At 39.0% G+C, this 23,200-nt stretch overlaps 1 protein-coding gene across 1 annotated transcript in view; it reads left to right on the top strand.

The window, feature by feature from the left end:
- The window catches only part of LOC139693795 (uncharacterized), a 44,034-nt gene extending 21,132 nt beyond the window's left edge, over window positions 1-22,902 (top strand). The window contains exons 2-6 of the mRNA XM_071592076.1: window positions 14,608-14,813; window positions 15,903-16,038; window positions 17,227-17,360; window positions 20,022-20,406; window positions 22,133-22,902. Of these exons, the coding sequence (XP_071448177.1) occupies window positions 14,608-14,813; window positions 15,903-16,038; window positions 17,227-17,360; window positions 20,022-20,406; window positions 22,133-22,239 (968 nt within the window). The 3' untranslated portion in view covers window positions 22,240-22,902. The remainder of the gene's footprint in view (window positions 1-14,607; window positions 14,814-15,902; window positions 16,039-17,226; window positions 17,361-20,021; window positions 20,407-22,132) is intronic.
- Window positions 22,903-23,200: the final 298 nt, after the last annotated feature.

Genomic DNA, 23,200 nt, shown 5'->3' with positions numbered 1-23,200 from the left:
TATCTCGCGGAATTCAACAAAGCTACGGTTTTTTTTATTAAGACAGGCAGTGATAATGTTAATTTTACGACCATAAAAATATCCATCAAGCCAAAATTTACAGAATATGAGAGATTTTTATGACTCATTTGCAATGCTTATTAATTAGCGCTAAGCTATAATTGCTCATCAAATAACAGAAACTAGGAAAGTTTACTGAAACTGGATTTTTAATCTTTAATTCCCACAATTATCGCTTCAAAAATTCAATTTCATTGAAAACACCAAAAATGATTTTAGTTTAGCTAAATCATCAAATGGTGATTGATATACTGGATTGGTCTAATTGGGTAATTAGTCTGCTTTTTTCGACTGAAGGTAACATTTTTAATGGCACGCTATTGAACATGAAACATATCTATTGATAATAGCGGAGGACTAGGTTTTTAGATGGAGTCAGCCGTTTCTTTTTCTGTAACATGTAATTAGTGTATGTTAAAAAAATATGGTCGTTTTCAATTACCATTTAGGATTAATCGTTCCTTCTATCTGAGCCAGAATACTTAAAATAAATGGATAAGTTTTCCCAATTATTCCGTCAAAACATAGGGTACTTTGTGCCTTATCTCTCATCTAATTCTAATAAATAGTTCCTAGCAATATCCTTACTTGACGCCTGATATACTCTCATTAAATCACTAAAAAAGTTCTTTGTGCCTTTGCTAGCCTCACATTTCCAGAAATTTGAGACCAAAAGTGAATTTAAAAATTCTATAAATTTTCTGAAGATCTATTATTAACTATTCAAGAACAAGTCATGAAATATAAACATGGTAAATACTGAAATAGCTTATATCTACATTTTATTGCCCCGTTACTAATATGGAATCAACTTGTAATTTGATATCGAGTCCATCCCGTATGTTTTTCTCTTAATTGCTGAAAAGTATGGATTGTGGAAATAATTTGTTATTCTGTGTGTGTGCATATACGTAAAATGAAGTACAAAGAATTAAATAATAAATTGAGACGGACAACAAATGAGGCAAAAGAAGCATAGTGGAAAACGCAGTGCGAGGATATGGAAAGTTTGCAGAGGAAGGACGAAATTGGGGTGCTATAAAGCAAGGTTAAATCACTATCGAGAAGTAAGAAGGGAATATCTATGCTAAGAGTTAGAGATAAGGCGGGTAAGATAATGGTTAACAGATGAAAGATCCAAGGAAGATGGAAGGAATAAATAGAAGCACTGTATGGTAAAGAACTTAGGCCAACAAGATTAGACATAGAACAGGAACATGACGTAGACGAAGATAGCCTAGGTCCGGACAAACTCTACGATGAGATAAATTGAGCATTTAAATGAGATGAATGAGGGCATTTAGGGAGATAAAGATAAAGGGCATATATTTAGGGAGATATGAGATAAATGAGGGCATTTAGGGAGATGAAACTAAATAAGGCCGTGGGAGTGGATAACATTCCTGCGGAACTATTGAAATGTTTAGTAAAATGTGGGAGGAAGAGGCTATACGGGCCTATTCGTAGTATCTATGAGGAAGGAATCTGGCCGGAAGACTTTGTGAGATCAGTTTTAGTTCCTATTCCGAAAAAGGTAAAGGCTACATCATGTGAGGACTACAGGACAATAAGTTTGTTATCCCACACAGCTACAGTTGTTCCTCAGTACCATCAATAAAAGGGTAGAGAGTAGGGCAAATGATTACTTAGGGGATGGTCAGTTTGAGTTTAGGAAGGGGAGAGGTACGCGTGATGCCATTGCAGTAATGATATTAATAATCGAGAGAAATATAGAACACAACCAGGAGGTATTTCCCTGTTTCGTAGATTTCGAAAAAGCGTTTGATAGAGTGATTTGGGAAAAACTAATGAGTATATTGCAGAAAATAGGAATAGATTGGAGGGAAAGGAGGCTAATCCGCAACCTGTTCATGTCTCAGACTGCTCAGGTGCGAGTGGGGAACGGGGAGTCCGGTTGGGCAGTGTTAGGAAGAGGTATAAGGCAGGGTTGCCCATTATCACCGTTGCTGTTCAACCTGTACGCAGAGGAAATGATTAAAGAGGCATGGGAAGAACTGGAGGTAGGAATGAAAGTGGGCGGGGAATTCGTAAAATCAGTTAGGTTTGCTGATGACCAAGCGTTAGTTTGTCAGTCAGCCAAGGGGTTGCAATCATTGCTTAGTGCATTGGAAATTCAGTGCGACAGGTATGGGATGAGAATCAATATTAATAAAACAAAGGTTATGCGATTTTCTAGAAAGAAAAAGGCTAAGCTTAACATTAAAATAGGAGGGCAAAAACTAGAGCAGGTAGAACAGTTTACGTATCTCGGTAGTGTCTTGGACCAACACGGTCAAAGTAGTAGGGACGTAAGGCGAAGAATTGCGTTAGGCAAAGAGGCTTTCACAAGGAGGAGGGAGTTGATGACAGGGACGTTGAGTAAAGATGTTAAGAAAAGACTCGTAAAAACTTTGATATGGAGCGTAGCTATGTACGGTGCGGAAACGTGATCATTGAAGCAGGAGGATAGACGTAGATTGGACGCTTTTGAAATGTGGGTTTGGAGAAGAATGGAGAAGGTGAAATGGACAGAGAAGAAAACAAATGAGGAAGTACTTGGTATGGTGGGCGAAGAGAGGGGTTTGTTGGGAGAAATCCTGTGGAGGCAGGAAAAGTGGATGAAGGGGGTATTGACCGGCAGCGGGATTTTGAAGATTGTAATAGAGGGGAGGATGTTAGGCAAACGAGGAAAGGGAAGGAACAGAATAGGGATGTTGGGCGGGATGAAGGGAGGAAGAAAGTACTCAGAGATGAAGAGGGACCTGAAGTAAAGTAGGATGCTGAATTTTGTGTTTTGTTGGGAGTCACAAAATATTTATTTAGTAGCTGTGTCCATCCAAAAACATATCTTATCCGGTAGATTAACTAATAATAATAATATGCATATCTACATACATACATTTATATTTAAAAAATAAAATTGTGGGTCAAGGTAGTCCAGTCCAGGGGTAGAGCGTTTGACCACTGACCGGGGGCCCGGGTCCGATTTCCGGGCAAGTCTCTCTGAACACTTGCAGCTCCACCCAAGCTATATGATTTTTCGGGTACTAGATCTTCCCCGGAAACCATAACCGGCACAGGGAAAGGAACTGGCCTCTCTACCTCGATGAGTGAATTTCACACGAAGTCGGCCTTAGTCAGAGGTGAACTCTAACATCACCTACCAAACCCACCTTCGGGTTGATTATAGTGCTGATGGTTTTAATGTAAGAGTAAATTTTGGTGTGTGAGATAGTTTTCAAATTTGCAAGTACTGTATGGTTCAAGTAGATAGGATTTTCTAATGCTTATGAGACCGACGGGTTTTAATGATTTTTACACTTTTATGGTGCTAGGAGGTGATAGTTAACTGACATACGACGTGAGAAACGGTTTTCATGACATTGGAGTCATCCTATTACCAAAATTTGGATCAATACTGTGCCTAATACATTCATATTTATATTATATAAAATGAAATATCTTATAGGATTTGTAAAAGTGGATGTACAGTACCCATACAACATATTTTAAAACACGATGATGAATACCTAAACGTATCAACGTGTATCAAAAACATATTGATAACGTTCCAACGGTGTATCGTGTCCTTTCATTTTATTGTTCAAGATTATGAGTCTATGACATAAAACCCGACTATCAAAAAATGGTGCCATGGATGCTGTACCCTAAAATTGTAAACACGCATGTAAAAAATATCAGGATCAATTACCAAAATATACTATATTAATATATTCCCGTTCATGTCTTTTTTAAAGATGGAGGATTTTTTATTTTTGCCTCCAATTGAGGACGAAAGGGAGTTCCGGGCCCCAAAATACCATAGTTATCAACCTTCAGACAACAACTGATACAAAATTTAATCTACACACAGAATGAAAAATTGCCTTTGTTTACTCTCAGAGTTTTCGCCTGCAGGAAAACTCAATTTCACTGTTTCCCGAAAATAAAACTGGCAATGTTGTTAAACTAGGAATGTTGCAATACTATGCTGAGAAACTATTCCTCTTATATTTCATTATTACCCTTATGTTGCCATCTTAACAGGGAAAATGTTTGATAATTAGTGAAGGTAAACAACGAGGACTTTGATTCTAACAAATCAACGTCAATTAGCATATCAAATAGCAGTCAGTATCATTTCCATTGAAATTTCCTTTCCTGTTTCTGGACTGCAGGGGGTCCCAAACTCATTTGCAGTTCGTTTTGTAACATGTTCGCTTTTGTGAATTTAAATTTGCTGAATGCCATGCGCCGCGGATATCCCCTCGAGGACAACTAATGTGCCAATTGAACGCAGAGCATACATTGTATTGAAATGAAATCATGAGAGAGATCAGGAATGGAGTTCCGACTGCGTCACGATGTCTCAGCTGTGCTTTACCAGTTTGTTTTGCGATGCCTTGGCTTACAATGCCACCAGCCGAGAGGAGTAAAATAATCTGGATGGAGCTGTACGACTAAATCCAACCGCGCATCAAAAATCCACGGAATAACCACGCCAATGCCTTGACGAGTAAAAACAAACAATGACTTCCAGGTTTGCGTTGACTCCCATTTTTCCGAGGCAGATAAGAATACAAACTGCGAGCGGTATTGCATGATTCCATAGAAAAAATATACAAAAGACAGTCCCACAGCTCGCTGAAATGACTAAAGGTGTACTTCACGCAAAAAAAACATAATCGATAATTTTTCTTTTATCTACTTTTATCGGGATTCAAATATTAAACCCTCTTTTTTATCGTTTTTTTTGTAAACGAGACATAAATATGCCTCATTCACATGCATTCAAATACCACATGTGGATTTCTCGATAGAGCTGGATTTCAATACGTCAAGTTGCATATCCAGCGGATCCTATTGATGGGTCGGATATGACTGGACGATTCATTCATTGGATAGTTGAGTCCTTTTGCTAAGCCAAGATTTATAAAAGGGATCACACTGATGCCCGAGAAATACTTGCTAACCGGTCGATAGTGATTGAAATTAATGTCATCATATCATCGAAAAACCTTATAGGAAGAACAATTGACGTCAATAATATCTCACATTGGATTGTCCGAAGAGATATTCATCCCAGATATAAGTTGTGCAACGGGTGTGAATTAGAAATCTCTCGTTAACTCATACGAAAACCAGTAACCACGACTGAATTGAGTTCCTGTTTTGGATTGTTTGAAAATATGCTCTTCCTAATATATCTTAATCGGCAAAAAGAATAGTTTTGTTATCTACACTGATATTGAAACATTAACTTTTGTGACATACATGTTCTGAGAAAGTGCGTAGCCGCAGAGTAAACAAATCACTACGCAACTTCGTGCTGCTGTGGCAGAGGATCTGAAGAAGCCGCTTTCAAAATTTAGAGAAAATGAAGGGGTTCTACGCGAAGCTATACAATATCAAATCAAAGGTTATATATAGTCTCAGATATTGAACTGTGGAATAAACATAGAGAAAGGATGAAGGAATTTTGTTATTTAGAAAGCCGAAACAGCAACATTGGAGGAAGAAAACTAATGGCGTGAGTCGTAATAACTAGCGATGAGATAAAATGAGAGCATTGAGGGGAGGTAAGTGTGTCATTGAAACTGAAAAATGGAACAGTTAACATCATCGGATTCTTTAAGAAATACGATGACCAGATTAAAGGTCTCAAGATTATGCTGAAGAAGGTGATTGGGAAACCTATAAAAATGCAGAGACCCTGGATAATACATAATATTAATAATGACCAGTGCCAACGGCAAGAAATATCATTATATTCAAACATAAATAAGAAGAAGATCTTAATTTAATACCAAGAATACTGATATTCGTATTGGTGATGTGATACATTGAGTAGCATGGAGTGACTTTGACTATTTTGTCCCTCATGTGCATAGCTCTATTACCAGATAAAATACCATTTTCAAATTGATTTTCGCTTATTAAATGAAGAATGCAATGTATCTTTCCACTGTATTCATTACATTCTTCATTGTATTTCACTGCATTCATTGTATTCTTCATTGCATTTCATCTTCAATGTATTCTTCCTTTAATAAACATGAATACCCACAAAGTTGAGGCGGGGAACAATTGAATGATTTTCGCTTCTTTACTCAACTTTTCAGAAATTTACGATGAATTTTCTACACACGAATTATAGCAAAGCAGAAGCATTGTGAGTAAATAACCGTAAATACAAAACAAAAACTTTTTTATTGATTATAATAGGTTATTCCCAAAGGACGAATTAGAATTACCATATACAAGGGGAACTTTTTCGAAAAAATCAAGACAAATGTTATTTGGCCGTCGATCTATGCATATTTTTCTAAATTATAACAGTGCATGGACTAGTTCACTTGCTACCCGAGCTAGAGTCTGGGCTCCAGTATTGATGAGGTTGTGCTTTCCTCCGGCATTCGATCTGTGCTGGGTTCGGTTGTCATGCGGAGAGCACTTCAAGCGTATAATCCCGTGGGTCGGATGGGTATCTATAGGCTACCCAACCAACAGTTGCCTAGAGGTAAGCTGTCGACCCCTTGACATCTTCATTTAAAATTAGCCAAATGGCAAGTGCGGGTTTCTTCCTCTCATTAGTCCGTCTCCTACGTATACCCACTTATCGTCAAATTGCACACTGATCCTAATGGTTAAAATCACCATGACTTCATTCGAGGTTGCCCCTTGAGTAGGTGAAAAAAAGGAGAGGTATTTGAGTTTACACCCAGAAATAATAAGTAACTTAATAAAATGATAACGTTCGGTAGATATGTGTTTACTTATTGGAAATCTTAATTATAAATCCTTACTTATGTTAATGACTCTTTTTTTAATGATGTAGAAAAAAATAGAATTAGATTATAGTATTAAAATTATACTAAGTATCCCTATTTCAAGTAAAATATCATGCCATCAGTTAACACTGTGAGTGTAAACACGCAAACACACACGTACACACATGTGCATTTACAGACATGCTCGCATAAACACAGCACATGCCTACACACGTAAACACTCATACGTATATCACTGTGTGTGATTAATGTCGCAATATTAAAAGTGAGACTATATATTTTGACGTAAAACTCTTCCTGCCTTTATAACTCAAAAACTCAATATTCACTGTCTCTCTTTCATTGGTGTGCCATAGTAAAAGAACATTATTTTGTACATTTTTCATAATCAATACGGGCATTTCAATCTGAATACTAATTGCTTGCAACTTTCCAATCTTCATTTTTTAATGCCCACGCCCTTGCAGGCAATCTGATCGCTCTTCCTCCCGTTTTACCTTTATTATAGGTCGTTGGTCTCCATCGCGGGACTTCCCTTCCCAATTATATTTAGAAAAAACGTATCAAATCTCGGATGTTTTCAGTATTATTATGTATCGTACACCTTCTTATCCCATTTTAGGGGTCAGATGGAAAATGGGACTATCTATTCTCAATCCCGCCCCAATTAAGAGGTTTCATTATTATTATTATTATTCCTAACTTTACATGTTTGCTTAAGCTTCAAAATCCACCTCAAACACCAGGTTTCAAAGGCTTTTATTTTTCTCTTGTGCACTATTGTAATGGTTTATGTCTCTGATTCATAGTGTGACACGCTCCACACACATGAATGCTGTCGCATATTATTTCAATGTTTATTTCCATGTATTTTTCTTTAGAAGTGAAAAACGACCCAAACATCAAACTGGTCAACTTTAATGATTACAAAGAGTATATTATATTTCGCAATCATCGCATCGCATTGTTATACAGGGTCGCACCCAAAAGTGGTAGGGCTGATTTTTTTACAAGAATTTTATTGACGATATACTTACATCGACTTAATAATCTTCAAAGTATGCTCCTTGAGCTGCTACACACTTAGTATAACTTTGCTCCCATTCCCCGTACGCCCGCTGGAAATTTTCTTTGGGGATGCCGTTGATGACCTTCATGACTCAATGACTCAAATACTGTGGAACGGCTTAAGGTAATGTCTTCATAAGCCTGCTTGATCATATCGACGGTCTCAGTTGCCGTCTTCCCGAGTTTCGCACAAAACTTCACGGAATAACGTTTCTCTAAATTCAGATTCATTTTGTTTTTCGACGGAGACAAAAAACTTGCTTCCCTAAAAACGGTGTCCTCACTCAACGACAGCCCGCAGGCGACTGAGGTTGGTGTCGGCCTGTTGCTAGGAGCCCCCTCCACCTTACCCTGCCAGGCAGACCCCCCTCCACCGCTCCGTTCGCGCCAGAGGAAATCAGTCCTACCACTTTTGGGTGCGACCCTGTACTCCCTCCTGTGAAATAATTGAGTACCCACCATGATCACGAACTATAAAGATTTGTTGCGCCATGTACAGCAGTGGAAACGGGAATGACTAATGAAACTGTTACGTTGCACATCATTCAAGAACGGGGAACAATAGCAGGGATTGCCATCAATTACTTTGGACCACACAACTCATGAGCTTCCACCGCTTCTCAGTCGCGAGCTGTGTCGATCACGATTGACTCTTCAGGTGAGCGACATTCACTGTGGATCTCGAGAAAGTGAGCGACTAGCCGCGTCCTACACGGTCTCAGACAGGGGCAGAACATTCGCCAACATCTTTGATGCGAAGGATAAGGACATGACTGAAAGACTTAGCTACGAAAGGAATTTGGTGGTGTATTTATTTATATGAGTACACATCGCGAAAAGATACCTCTCGTTTTCTAATATTCGAAAAATTAAAATTCGTTTCACAAATTTCTTTTAGCAAAATATTTGTTTAATTCCTGCCGTTGGTCACTTCATTCGCAAAAGAGCGTTCATAATAGATGCTAGAACTTTTAAGCGCCATTTTTAGAACTTCTCCAAATTGGTCAGTCACTTTCACTCGCGCTCTTGCCACCAAATCTCACGTTATACTTTGCAAACCATTTATATGGACTTATTTTCAAGTTGAAGTACTCTTGAGCTAACATGTGGGGCACATTTGTGACCGTCACTACGATGCGAACTGAGCGAATTTAGACATTGCGTCCCAAACAATAGAACTGTTTCTGATCGATGATTGAACGTTAACACCTCGCTCGAATGCATTAGACCTGTCGGTTGGGGTGCAGAGATATCCTCAACACTTACTAGTGCCTTACAAATGAGTGTATATCTTCAAAGCAAGATGTGACCTACGATGGATCCCATTCACTTATAATGCGATTATCCGAACGACTCCTCGTCCATTGAAACTGGTCGTATGAACGATGGAAAGGAACCAAATGAAACATCTCATTGAATCACCAATTAAGTACATTCAGAAATGCCTTCATAAATGGAGGTGTTCTGATTTGAGATAAATCCTTTAAAATGAGAAATTAGGGTAATTATAAAAAGCTGAACATTGCATTATATTTTCCGTTAAAGCATCTAAAATTATTACATCGGAGTAGCAAGTATTTAATACTAATTTAGAGACAATATGTAGTATAACCGAATGCTTTCCAAGATAGTAGTAATACCATTGTGTAAAATGGTATGTCGATATAATAATAAGAAATGGAAAATTTAGTACGTAGCATTATTGCCGATGAAATGTGACGGGTACAGGGTATTTGGTGGAGTTTTTGTGGTAAAAATAGACAAGGTAGGGCGAGGAATTATTGGGTTTGGAAATAAGGTCGGTTGAGATATGGTTCAATAATGCATAGGTATGAAATAAGTGTAATTCGCTGGATTGGATACAGAGAGGGAATGGATGTGAGTCGCATGTTTAAACGGATACATGAGGCAGTAATAACTTATTCGAGATAAATGATTACACATGAGTGAATGTATTCGAAGAGAGCCTCAAGCAGACGAATATTCTGAACTCTCTGGAGCAGACGTGCACACATGCAATGAGATATTAATATTACAAATGCGAAAGAAGTATTCAAGGAAAGAGTAAGGGGAAATTATTTAAAGGGAGAACGTTTTCTGATATGCTGTAATGAGGTTTTCTTAATTTTCCGACGCCGAAAGTAAATGACGCAAATATTACAATGCATGTCTTTAATATTATTATATGACAATTTAGCGTTTGGGGTAGTTTTTGGATGGGCACAATAACAATCGCAAAATTTCAAAGCTTTGTCTAAAAAGACACGCCCTGACACCCCAAACTACATACTGTTCTTCAAATTCGCATACTTTCTTCCTTCCCATATTCCGTCCAACATGCCTATCGTATTCCTCCCCCTTCCACGCCTGCCTGGCGTTTTCCCCTTTCTCACAGTCTTTGCGGTTCAATCCCCAATTAAAATGTACGAGGGTCATCCGGAAAGTAGTACCCGTTCGTGCCGCATGAAGTGCTGACGACGCGAGTAGCCGCTGGACGAGGTCAGATAGCTTCAGTGGCCTGTCTGCCTTCTCTGAGCCAAGTTGCGTGACGCTAGCATTGCCTGTGTTGTTTCTGTGATTGTTTACAATGTTTAAAAAAATTGAGAACGCCGCCAGTTGTGAAGTGAGGGCAGTGATTAAATTCCTCAATGCAAGAAACGTTCGCCCATGTGATATTCATCGCCAATTAAAGGAGGTGTATGGAGACAATGTAATGGACGAGTCGTCTGTTCGGCGGTGGTGTCGCAACTTCAACATGGGGAGGGGGAACACACACGACGATGAGCGTTCGGGGAGACCGTCTGTCATTACAGACCAACTGGTGAGCTCAGTTGACGAATTCGTGAGGAACGATCGGCGCGTCACAATTGATGACATCTGTGAGCATTTTCCCAATGTTTCTCGAACAATTGTTCATGAAATTGTTAAACACCATCTGCATTATGCAAAAATTTGTGCAAGATGGGTCCCTCGCGTATCTCAATGAGCTGGCGGCGAAGGACTATGCAGCAGGAATACAGAAACTTGTCACACGTTATGACAAATGCCTTAATTTGCTTGGAGATTATGTTGAGAAGTAGTTTAAAGTATCCTCTTTCAAATAAAATTTTTTATGTTTGTTAATATTTACTTTTGTGTCTTTATTTCACGAACGGGTACTACTTTCCGGATGACCCTCGTATCAAAATTTCCTGCTTCTTTTGGGCTCCTCCCAAAAATGCCTCCTCTCCCTCCTCCCTCAGTGTACAAAATACTTTGTCTGTTTTCCCTCCCGTCAATTTTATCTTTTGCGCCCTTCTCCACACCTACATATCAAAAGACTACAATCTACTCACTCTCATTATTTTGCTTCAACACTCCATTTTCCGTGCCTTATGGAACCACGCTTCATATTGAAGTTTTAACGATTATATTCTTAAGATCCTTACTTAACGCCCCAGTCATCAATTCCCTCCTCGTCAAAACTTATTTGTCTAGACAAATTATTATTCGTGTTTCTGTACTAGTTTTATCATCGTCGTCGAAACGCTGCCAAGACAGACAAACTGCTCCACCAGCTCTAGTTTTTTCCGCTTATTCCAACGTTTAACTTTTCCTTCCCCTTTATCTGAAACTTTATAGCTTTCATTACATTGATTCTCATTCCACGCATTAAATAGATTTTCTCTTTCATCCTAAACAATTTTATACCTATAATCGTCGAAAAGCTTCACTTCGTATAGACTTATTCCCCTGTTCTTCAAACTAAGTCAATGGTATTTGTTACCTCTTCAAAAATTATTTTCCTTATTTTATGAATTCGAAGGAGTAAATGGGTTTAAAAATCAATGACAATATGTGATGTTTACCGCCCGAGACATCTAATGAGGAAAATCAATTAATGTAAGGAGGGCGATCCTCACAGTTGTTCATTTCATGGATGTCTGGATGGATATATCCTCATGAACTTTCCCCGTATTTAGGATGGACGAAACCTCCAAATATTCTGAAACATGTAGGAAATGGGAGGAACAAGAAATTACTTCCGTATTTTTTTTTATTTTGATCAGGATTCTGATGAATAATTCACATCAAGGTGTAGTTCCTCTGTGTTGTTGCGCATTTGAAGAATCATAACTCGAGTTTAACCCAATGGGTTCTCTTGAAAGGTATAATGTATGGCCATATAATAAACGTAAATATAATCAGGATATAATTGTCAACCAAGATTGCTTCAAACTCGACAATATAATTATTCGCCACACTAGATTTTCAGCCTTTCACGCTCTGGGCATGGATTAATTCTGAATGATGGCCTGAATTATGGTTTACTATTTGAAAAATAAGTATGAGAGAAATAATGAACTTTTTAATTAGAACAATTAATAATAGGTAAACTCTTCTACTAGCTCTAGTTGTCGCCCTCATATTTTAACGTTTAACTTTGTTCTCCTCTTTCTCGAAAACCTCACAACATTTGTTCCGCTTACATTTATTCTCATCCCATTCATTTCCAACTCACTTTCAAATGCTCTAAAAAATTCTATAATTGTGTAATATAATTTCATATAAATATAGCTTTGCTTGTTAAACAATTTCACAAAGGAGACGTTGTAAAAAATGATAGACCATCTTATAGCCAAGCCTAAAAAAATCTACACGTCCTTATTCCCTATTCGCCATGTTAATTTGAGACATCTTATATAGTTTTCACGGTTTTCACCCTTATGGTCGCTGAATCGCTGGCGTTGTAGGTGGGTGGCGAAGCAAAATCCCAAATCCGGAAGCTTAGGAAAAATAATCCTGACGACGAAAGCGCTGAGAACGCGTGCAAAATTAAATCGATATACTTGCATATACATGCTTACATTTTTATCAAAAGGGATATCGATGATATCGATTTTATATCGACGATACCATCGGAGACCCGTTTGCCACTTCCCTTCAACGACTCGGCCTTTGTCATCCAAGGCCTCATCTACCCCTTTCCCGCTTCCCTTTTTTCTCAAACCGTCGTTCGACTCGATGCCTTGTCGATGGCTCCTCCCCACCCCCCTACCTTTGTCGGCACTATCATCCCCCGGAGCAATATCAACGGTCTCACCCCACCAACCCTCTCCCTCCTCCTCACCCTCTTGCACTCTCTCGGCACCATTTCGGGACGCCTGCGACGCGAAAGACATTTTTCCGGTGGGGACGAAGGGTGTTGGGGATGGGGGTGAGGGTTGAAGAGAGGAGACAATTTCATTTCGAATCGTCCTCGCGGAGAGAATCGGGCGCCCCTCACTCCTTTCTCCTTCTTCACTCCTCCCCCGCCCCTCCGTCCTCCGCCCTCTCAGTCACTGCCCTCGAAGATTCAACCGCTCGTTCCCCTCGCCTCAACCCCGATCCCTCCCCCCACTCCCCTCCTCGTCTGCTCTTCCTTGAGCCTTTCACCCAGTTTCCGGCCCTCGTACGGGGATATTATAACATTTTTTTTCCTCCTTCCAGCCTTTCTCTCTCACCCCCCCCTCCCCTCGCTACCTGTTCACGGATTCACTCTTCCACAATTTTGAGTTCGCCGCGTACGGAACTGGTTTAGGACCACCAAAGCTCCGCGAAGAAGGAACAAGAGCAAAAAAAATACACCCGGTCGTTTTTGTACAGGGATTTTTTTAAAGCAATTCTTGGAGCGGAGTGTGCGCTTCCGAAGTTAGAACTCCCTTAAGCACACGTCTCCCTCGGAAAAGGTTCGACGAGTGATTTAAGTTTTAAAATTCTGAAGGAAACCATTTAGATTTGATAACCGCTTCAATTTTTACCTCGGGATAAAAGCGTGTGGAAGGCAATTGTGAAAGAAAAAATTGTTCGCGTTTGGGATAATATTATTCGTTTTCAAGAAACAAACACCAGTTTTGCAAACTTTGTCTTACGCTGCAAAGGGATTAGCATATGCTTGCATGATAGTTTGGTAATAACTCCGGGGAGAATTCTGAGAAGTTATTAGAACAAAAATACAAAACGCCACCATTATAGATGAACTTTAAATTGAAAATTCGGTGTCACTCACTTAATAAGTGTCTAGATTCATAGAATATTGCACGATTATGTTTATTTTTATTCCTTGAAAGGATCCAATTATTTTTTCCATATTTTTTTAAACTTATTTAAAAAATGTTATTTCAACAAAATTCATCGATAAATTTCTATGCCTGTCGAACCATGGGCATGAATTTTCAAAATGTTTAACTGCTGCAGTATATTAAGTTCTCCCGTTGAGTCCATCAGAGCACATCGTTATATTTATTGACTCCATATTTCGAAAACGAACTACTCCCGATACTGCAACATTCCGGTCGCCGAACGTAAAGTCCCCTGTGTGTCATTCAACTTAGGAACTGAGGGAATCGAGAAGCGTTTGGAGTTTCTCACAGTGGTCTCTTCAAGGTTTCTCCTACGTTTTGAACAAATATAAAATCCCCCACTTCTTAAAAACATATTCCTAAAAAGTAAGAAGCTATTTTTCTCACTAAACTCACATCTATGGCAAGGCAAGAAAACATTTTTCGTGCAAAACCTAATACCAAATTCAAAGCAACTTGCTCAGTGAATCGTCGTCCTTCTCACGTACAGTGTACTTAGTTCTAGTACTAGCGCAATTGACTTCATTTCCATATCCTCTCACATGAATTTCCTCAACAGATTTATTTTACTCTGCTTTCCGTTGCAGTATCTTGGGGACTGCGGTTGACCAAAGTAACAATTCCAACCTACCGTTTGCGTGGCGAAATGGCATTGCTGGAGTGTGTCTACGAACTGGAAGGTGACCGCCTCTATAGCGTCAAGTGGTACAAGGATAATGAGGAGTTCTACAGATACGTGCCAAAGGCGACTCCTCCTCAGCACTCGTACAAGGTGGAAGGAATCAGGGTTGACGTGAGTAGACTCTCGGAGGGATTTTGTTTGGTGCACGAAGGAATATATACATTATTTTGCCATATTCAACTCAAACTGAAAGAAGAAACGTAGGCCATCCAGTGTCTACTTATGCTGTTGTATTTTAGTATTAAATTTATAGGTAATTTTAAAGCGTGTTTAGAGTGTTAAACATAAGAATCTCTAGATGATATAACGCCGAAAAATTGCAACCCTTTAAATAATAAGGGTAATGTGGCTGATTGCTTATTTTTTATTGTAAACATTTATGAACTATGGGTCCATCGGTAAGATTGACGTTTTCAACAAACTACTTAGGCAAAGGGTGCGATTTCTGCAATCACTAAAGTTTAGGTGGATTAATTAATTCAGCACTTTTATTTTTTCACCAAATATCCATTGCTGGGAGTGTCTGTAGTGTTTTACCATATTCATTCCTTGGTAAAATTATAAAAATTACGAAAGGAAGTAAGGGGATACTGATCCATATGGTGATAATCTTCACCGACAACTGAATCTCGTTGGTGGATTTTGATTAACTGTCTTCTAAATGCTTTCTTTTATTCTACTAAACATTAATGCAAATAACAGACTCCTTCAAGACAATGAAAGACACTGCTTTCAAAAACTTGGAAATTTTAACATATGAAAAAGCGAGCGCTTTTGACTTTGGTCTAATTGTATCTGATTTGTTCAGCATTTGAAAATGAGGAACAGAAAGTATGGCCTTATATTTAAAATGGGAAATTCCAAGAGAAGATAATTTTTCAATGGAATTTTCATCTATTCCGTTCTCAGAGATCATTCATGAATATAAATTTCCGAGAATCCAGAGGAAATCCGATAAATATACATTTTATATTAAAATATATTTAATGCTCGAAGGGAAAGTAGCATTTCCTTCATGACAGGCATATATACAGCAGCAGTATTTACTGCTTTCCAAAAACATTTCCTAAAATATAGCTTGAGGACAACAATTCATGAGATACACCTTTTGGTTGTATCAATTGATTTTCTTCCCCTGTACTTCTCCCGATTCGCACCAATCCACGTCGTATCCGAAAAACCCATCGCTCGCCCAAGCAGCACCACCTGTCGGATAGCGTCCAGATATTCCTGCGCAGCGTGACCCTCAAGTCAAGCGGCGTCTACCGGTGCGAAGTGTCCGCCGAGGCGCCGTCCTTCTCATCGGTGAGCGGCGAGGGCAGAATGGAAGTTGTATGTGAGTACACTGACGAGGAACCTCTTTTTTATGACGATAGACCCATGCCTTTACAGCGACTAGTTTTTGACTGTGGCTGTGCGTGGAGTTTAGACAAACTCGCTCCATACTTGAAGTCACCTTTGTGACCTCTCCATAATCTGTATAATTTCCTTTCTCTTCATCCTCAAAGCTACTTCCAGCCGGGTTACCATACTGAATGAGTTACTTTCCAACAAGTCTGAACTCTCTTCGCATCTTTATTGTTGGTTTTGAGATGCCCCGTTTAAATTTGTATAAAGAGGTACATACTTGAATGCCAGTATTTCCTTCGTGCATGATTTTGCGAATCTTAACTAACAACATAATAACAGAGACGAAGACTACTAAAATTTTCCACTGAATAAAGATTTATTTACGACTTGTTTCGATGCACCATATCGTTTTCAAGTGCTTTAATGGTTGTAGTGCATCGAAACTAGGCGTGAATAAATCTTTATTGAGTGGAAAATTATAGTAGCCTTCGTCTCTGTTATTATGGAACAGTTTCACAATATCATACCCAATTCTGTCATTTATAATAGCCTGCAATTGACATTCGAATTCTCATTCTATTCTCCTCCTGCCCTGTTGTTTTGGAGATTTTACTTAGTGTAAAGAATTCACGAAAAAAATTAAGTAGACCAGTTCATATGGTGGTACGTTCCGATATTCCATCCTTCAACGCCACAAACATTTTCTCTCCCTAAAAGATTATGGATTGATTGAGAGGCAAGAAAATCGAAGATTTTTTGAAAATAATATATTAAAGATCTTTATGAAAGGAGGAAAATCATATGCAGTGTCGTATCATAAGACATTTGTCGAAAATACCTTATTGCTTGATGTTTAAATTCACTCAGATTTTCGTATTGGAAAATTTAATCTTTATTTGATAACAAGAGTTTTAGCATACCTGAAAAGCCTGCGAATAATACATATACGAGTACTTATAATTTGACCACCTTTTTTGCACATTTACAGCTTTAATTGAAAATAATCACCTGGATTCTACGAGTTTTTTGAGTCAAGTGTATGAATGGGATTTGGATTGTGTAGAGCATATCAACCATTTCTTTGGTCCCCTATTAATTCTTCCGGAGTAATGTCTTATTGGGTTCTGCTACCTCTAATTACATGTGTGTGCTGCACTCCGTTGGCCCCCAGAAGTCCCACCCAAAGAACCCCCACGGATCACGGGCGGGAAATTCGGCTACGAGTGGAACGAATGGGTGGACCTAAACTGCACCGCCGGGAAATCGTACCCGCCGGCGACGGTCCGGTGGTTCGTCAGCGACCGCCCGGTGAGTGAACCTGAGTCTCTGTGAGACACAACTTTCCATAAGATCACTCCAACAGTCATATCAATGCGCCATACTAAAACTCCGCACATTTCCTGTCGCCCTAAACTCCGTCCATCATGCCGAATATAATCCTCCCTTGCTCGACATTCTTTCATTTAGCAGCCTTACATTCTGCATTTAGCACATTATACGTACATAGGTATTTTCTCCTACCTTCTTTGAATTTTACCCAATAAACATCCTATCCTCCCCTGAAGTTCTGAGAACTCCGTTTTATTTCCTTCCCATCCATTTTACTTTTTCCATCCTTCTCTATACCCAAATCCCAACAGGCTCCAATGTCCTTGTTTCAACAACCAGGTTTCCAAGCCGCACGATATTACGCGTCATATCAAAGTTCTCAATAGTGTTTTTCATACGTCTACTTAAGATCCCTGTAATCAAATTTCTTTTATTACAAATAGTTTCTTCCTCCTAAACCATTTTTCTTTCATTGTCCTTTCTACTGAGCCCACATCGTCTACAACATTACTTATAAAGATAAACTAATCTAGTTCATGGCGCCCTAACTTTCATTTTTACTATCCGTTAGTCCTATTTCTTGGTAAACTTACTGTCTTCGTTTTATTTTCCTTGACTCTAATTCACATCTCATATCTATCATATTGAGAACAGAGGATTGATGAGGCAAAAATGAATGAATGACAAATACGTGCAAATTGGAAGAAAATTTGAATAGTGAATTTAAAATAGCATGTGTATAAATATAAATTTCGATATATTGACTCCAAAATAAGAATTTACAAAGGTTGCTCGTAAATATTTCTAACATTTATGAAATATAGTTAGCTTAGCCATTCCTACTCATTGTGTCGGCATCTAAACTGGTTATTGAAACCGCGACTGGTGTCTATTTGCTCGTCTTAAGTTTTCCATTAACGTTTCACTTGAATACTACAAATTTACGCTATCCAGTAGATACACGTATTCGCTATAGATGAATTCTACTTATATTCTCTATATATTTACAAACGCAGATGTCAGTGGTCATTCATTATGACAAAATACATTCTTGGTGGTATGTCATTTCCATTAAATCCGGCTTGTTGAATTCTAAATATTTCGTTTATATCGCCCAGCTTAAAGTTGATTTCCACGATTTTCAAATATAATATTGAAATTTTGAATGAAAGAATCTCCGATGTAGTTGACAGATGCCCTCAAGGAAGAGGAGAGAAAAATTATTGAATGCTGTTGATGGAAATGGCGTACGTGACCTGTTGTTCTCTGGGGTACATTTGCAATGGTAATACATGCCTCTGATCAATAGAGTTCCATACTTTACTCGAATACCTTTATGCATTGTTCCCTAGTTTGTGAACTTATCTTATACGAACAGAGAGGCTGTCTCTTCGTTGTATATCCATTCTTAGTCCGTGCTATTCTGCGCTTGACATCTGACAGGCTCTTGACATGCTACTTCCGAGGTAGGTGAAAGAGTTCCCTCGTTTGAAATTTCCTTCTCGTTTAAGCAGCATATACGTACGTGAGGTTCCTAAGATTTTGGTTTTCTTCCTCTTGACTTTCAAGTAATATCCCTGAAAAATGAATTGACCGGATATTGTGTAACACTCAATGTCCTGCCACAAGCTAAACATTGCAGTTTTCAAAGTCCGACCACCGGGTTCAAGTATTAACTTCTTATTTTTTCACAATACATACATAAAAGTATGAATTGATGCTGAAGTTAATTATTATTTATAACCGCCCAAAGTCTGATCTAACTAACTTGAAACTCACATTTTGCATCAGGAATGGCACGCACAAAATAAACAATAAGAATACATAATGAATGATGAGCGAAGTAAACTGGCTGGTGCGGTGTCCCAGTGACACAATACTACCTTTGTAATAGTTACCCAAAAATACACATAATGTGATAGCTCCCGCTCCCTAAGAGTGCAGAAGCATTCATCTGCAAGAAGTTGACATTAAATTTAGATTATCATTCTGGAGAAAATAATGAGCCCTTTCTACAAATAACGACGGACAAATATTTTTTTAATTCCAAAATTCGATAAAATAAACCAAATAAAACCTACTCAAATATTCAACATTAAAATATACCTGTACATTTTAACAGCAATACAAGAGATTTCACACCTGTTTAAGAATTACATATGGTGATTTCCAACGCTTAGAGTGTCGTGCTCTTTTCCTTCTTTTGCTGAATGAGTAGAGAAAAATCACAATATGGAAACAGCTCGCGTGTGGAGTAAAACACATGAAGTATGACTGTATATATTCATGTGTTGACCCCAAAATAAGCATTTTAAAGGCTTCTTTTGAACATTTCTACCATTTTTAATATATAGGGTTTGCCGTAGCTTTTAATTTTCATTTGGTACCGGACTCTGTTAGTCGTTGAAACGGTCCCTGGTAACAATTTGTTCGTCTGAAGTTTTCATTTAGCTTGTCACTGTAATGTTACCAACTCATAAAATTCCGATCCTGTAAACATACACTGATTAAAAAGTCTCCTGCTATTCCAACATAATCTCCACTTACATATAACACCTAGATATTATTCGTCGATGAGCTAAGGCCTCGGTTCGAAGGTATCTCACGGAAGGCTTGTATACTTTTTTGACGCAAATTAAGGTGGAGAGCGGGTGGCTGGTGCCCCGTGAGCCCCTCGTGCACGGCCCTCACGGCCTCATCAGCGCCGTCCAAGGACTCCGGTTCAGGGCCCGTCCGGAGCAGTTCCTGGAGCCGGGACCCGGGGGTGGTGGACGGTCGACGCCTCCCGAGGAGCGAGGAGGGGAGCCGAGGGGTGAGGCGGGGGACGCCCGGACCCTCCGCCTCCGCTGCGTGGCTACCATCTCGGCGCTCTTCTGGGAGGGCGGTGTCGACGGAGGTCCTCCGGGGAGTCCGGTGGGGGGGAAGCCACCGCCGGGGGTGGCGAAGGTGCCGAGGGTGGGTGACGGACCTGACGCTTCGCCCGCCCTCTCGCCCGTCATCGATAGGAGGGAGTCTACCTTCCTGGGTGAGTAAGGGTTTGTGGTCATCTGAGCATTGCCTTTTCTGCTTCTACGGTACTTAAGGACGCCTAAAACCTTCCTCCTTATTTAGACTAGCTTGCCCGCGGAATTGCTTGTACCAAAATAACCTGGCAAAAATAATCTGACAATGGACACCAGGAAACGCCACAAAAATATAATTTCATGATGATTCACAATTCATAAAAACAGGCATTGAGCACTCCGTCAACCGCTGTCAATAGGTCATGCGGAGGGACAAAAATAAATCCGAAAAAAGTAGGTTGAACTCTGTGAAATTTATGCTCACATATTTTTTTAGTGTTTTATACCAGTACGTGAAGTTTCACGATAAGAATTGACAATCAGAGCTGTAATAAATCTTTTCTGAATGAATTGATATGTTAAAGAAATCGATGGTTTTCATTATTTATCACCGACATGATGATTAATAATCCTTATGTTTCCTCTGCTAACGATACAAATGTAATCTACTAGAACACAGTTTTTCAATTTTTATCACCAAAGTGCATTTTCTTTTGATTTTTTTTGGCCTTTGACTTGGTTTTATCTCGTTAAAAGTCACAGAGGTGACATGCGCGTTAGTAAATTTTTCCCATCTGTTAAGTGCACACAAAAAGCTTTTACAATCAATGTTTGCATAATAATTGCTAAGTTCACGGTTCTATCATTTTGAAGCAAAGAATAGAATAGGGTCATTCATGCTTAAAGGGTATTTCATGGGTATCAATGCCAAATTGGAATACTCCCGCATAAGTACTCAGAATGAAATACTTTATAATTTAATGCCAGCTCTTTAATATCTACAGTATTCAGAAAAATAATCATTTTAGAGTAAAAAAACGTTTGTACAACCACACAATATAAAATGGAGGGAGCTCCTCCTTAGAATTTTCCTGAGCGCAAATACTTCCTGTTAAAAAATATATTGGATTTCGGATGATTGCAAGGAATAAGATGCAACTGCATTTGTTCTGACAACCTTAAAGAATAGGCATTAAATATGAAATTTGAATAAAATAATCTTTTCTTCGCTGAAGAAAAAGAGCTGGATAAATACTCGTAAGATATGAATGAATGGTTTTGTACCAAAGTGAACCAAAGTAGAACACTGTCTCATGCTTAACTTCGCGGAATTTCTCCGTATTCCAAGGAATGGTTGAAAAAATTCTGCAATTCCACAGTTCACCACTTTTTTATCACACGACCATGGTTTTGTGTGCCACGTTAGATGATGCCGTGCGAAAGTGATACCATGGTCGTGTGATAAATAAATTAGGAACCTCGCAACTATGGAGCTAACAATAGACCTGAGTAGGTGGGAAATATTTTAACGCTGGTCCTACTTTTTAGTCAAAATTATTTTAATTCCTAGTTTAAATCACGACACTAGTTCTTCAGAAGAATTTCGGTAACTTAGAAAGGGGTTCTCAGAATTGTTTATCTTGATTTAGCGTAGGTCTCTAAAGTCATGAAACCAACGCTTGAAATTTTTATCCGTTGCAATCCGTTGGCATTCAGTACTAATCGTAGCGTACTTCGACCATCAACTACAAGAACTTAAATGAGTCCGAGTTTTTTAGCACGTGGATGTGATTTTAGGATTCAGGCGACGTCAGTCAATAAGAACATAGGCATTATAAGAGATCTAATATGTTCAGCAATAGCCACTACCAGACTTTAAAACAAAATTTTGCATCTAATTCCTTACAGTTCACGCCTCGTCTTCGGCGGCATCCTTGGGGATTCCCGCACTGGCTCTCATGCTGGCAATCACCTTCCTCAACCTGCCTCCACCACAACTCCACCGCCGCCGGTGATTTCGCCGACCGTGGTTGGCAGGGACAGGCGTTCCGTCAATTTGGTGGTACGCGAAGAAGACACCGCGCCATTGAATCATATCGCCCAGGGAATTTTCAAGTGACAGCCTGAGAACAACTGCGATGCATGCAGAAGACAGGATATAATGCCGAGGACTGACAGCGAAATGACAACTCAATCCCCGGGAGGAGATCCCTTCTATTTTTTGACTAAGTGTTTGAGAAAACGATACCCCCCAAACCCAACTTAAAACGTTAGTGAGTGACATTTTCAGTGAATTTAATCTTTCTCTCTCTCTCTCGCTCCCTCATTATTTAAACGTACTAGTCCAAAAAACGTGTGATTCAATGGACGCTTGGTCGAGTTAAGCTTCTTTTCTGGTTTCTCTTACCCATTTAGGAAGACTCAGTCGTCCCTAAGAGTTTTAAGTTTTATTGCCCTTGAAATTCACGGAATGATTGTCAACGAAAGCAAGGAGAAAGTGATTGAGGAAAAAACTAGAGATCGATTATTTTATAAAACTGGTGCGGAAATTACTGGGACATTAAATGAAGAAATTTGATTTGTTTCATCGTGCAAGAAACTAAATGAAAATATGGAGTCCGGCAATCTTCACGTTCACTGTACACTTTTGGAGTAATAAATTTTAAAAGTTGTTGCCATTTTCACTCTATTATAATTCATTGGAATCCTTCGACGACCTTCTATTTTCCCATATGAACCACTTTGTTCAACACGCAGTGACGACTACACTAGTTCTCGTCTTACCCAAGACTATCCCAAATTAATTCAGTCGACTCATTCGCCAAATATTGTTCTACGAATATGAAACATGCGAGACACTGTATGTACCACGTACTATATCATAATGATATTGTGCGTACCATTAGTCAAAACAAGATTACCATTAGTACGACTCGCCCAGATCGCCGAAGGCTAGACAGTGTTAAATGATGTGGT

Source organism: Hetaerina americana, unplaced genomic scaffold (genome assembly GCF_022747635.1).
Source record: "Hetaerina americana unplaced genomic scaffold, ioHetAmer1.1.p SCAF_5, whole genome shotgun sequence".
Lineage (NCBI taxonomy): Eukaryota > Metazoa > Arthropoda > Insecta > Odonata > Calopterygidae > Hetaerina > Hetaerina americana.
Note: the sequence above shows the minus strand (reverse complement) of the source record. Positions and strands in the feature narration are given on the sequence as shown.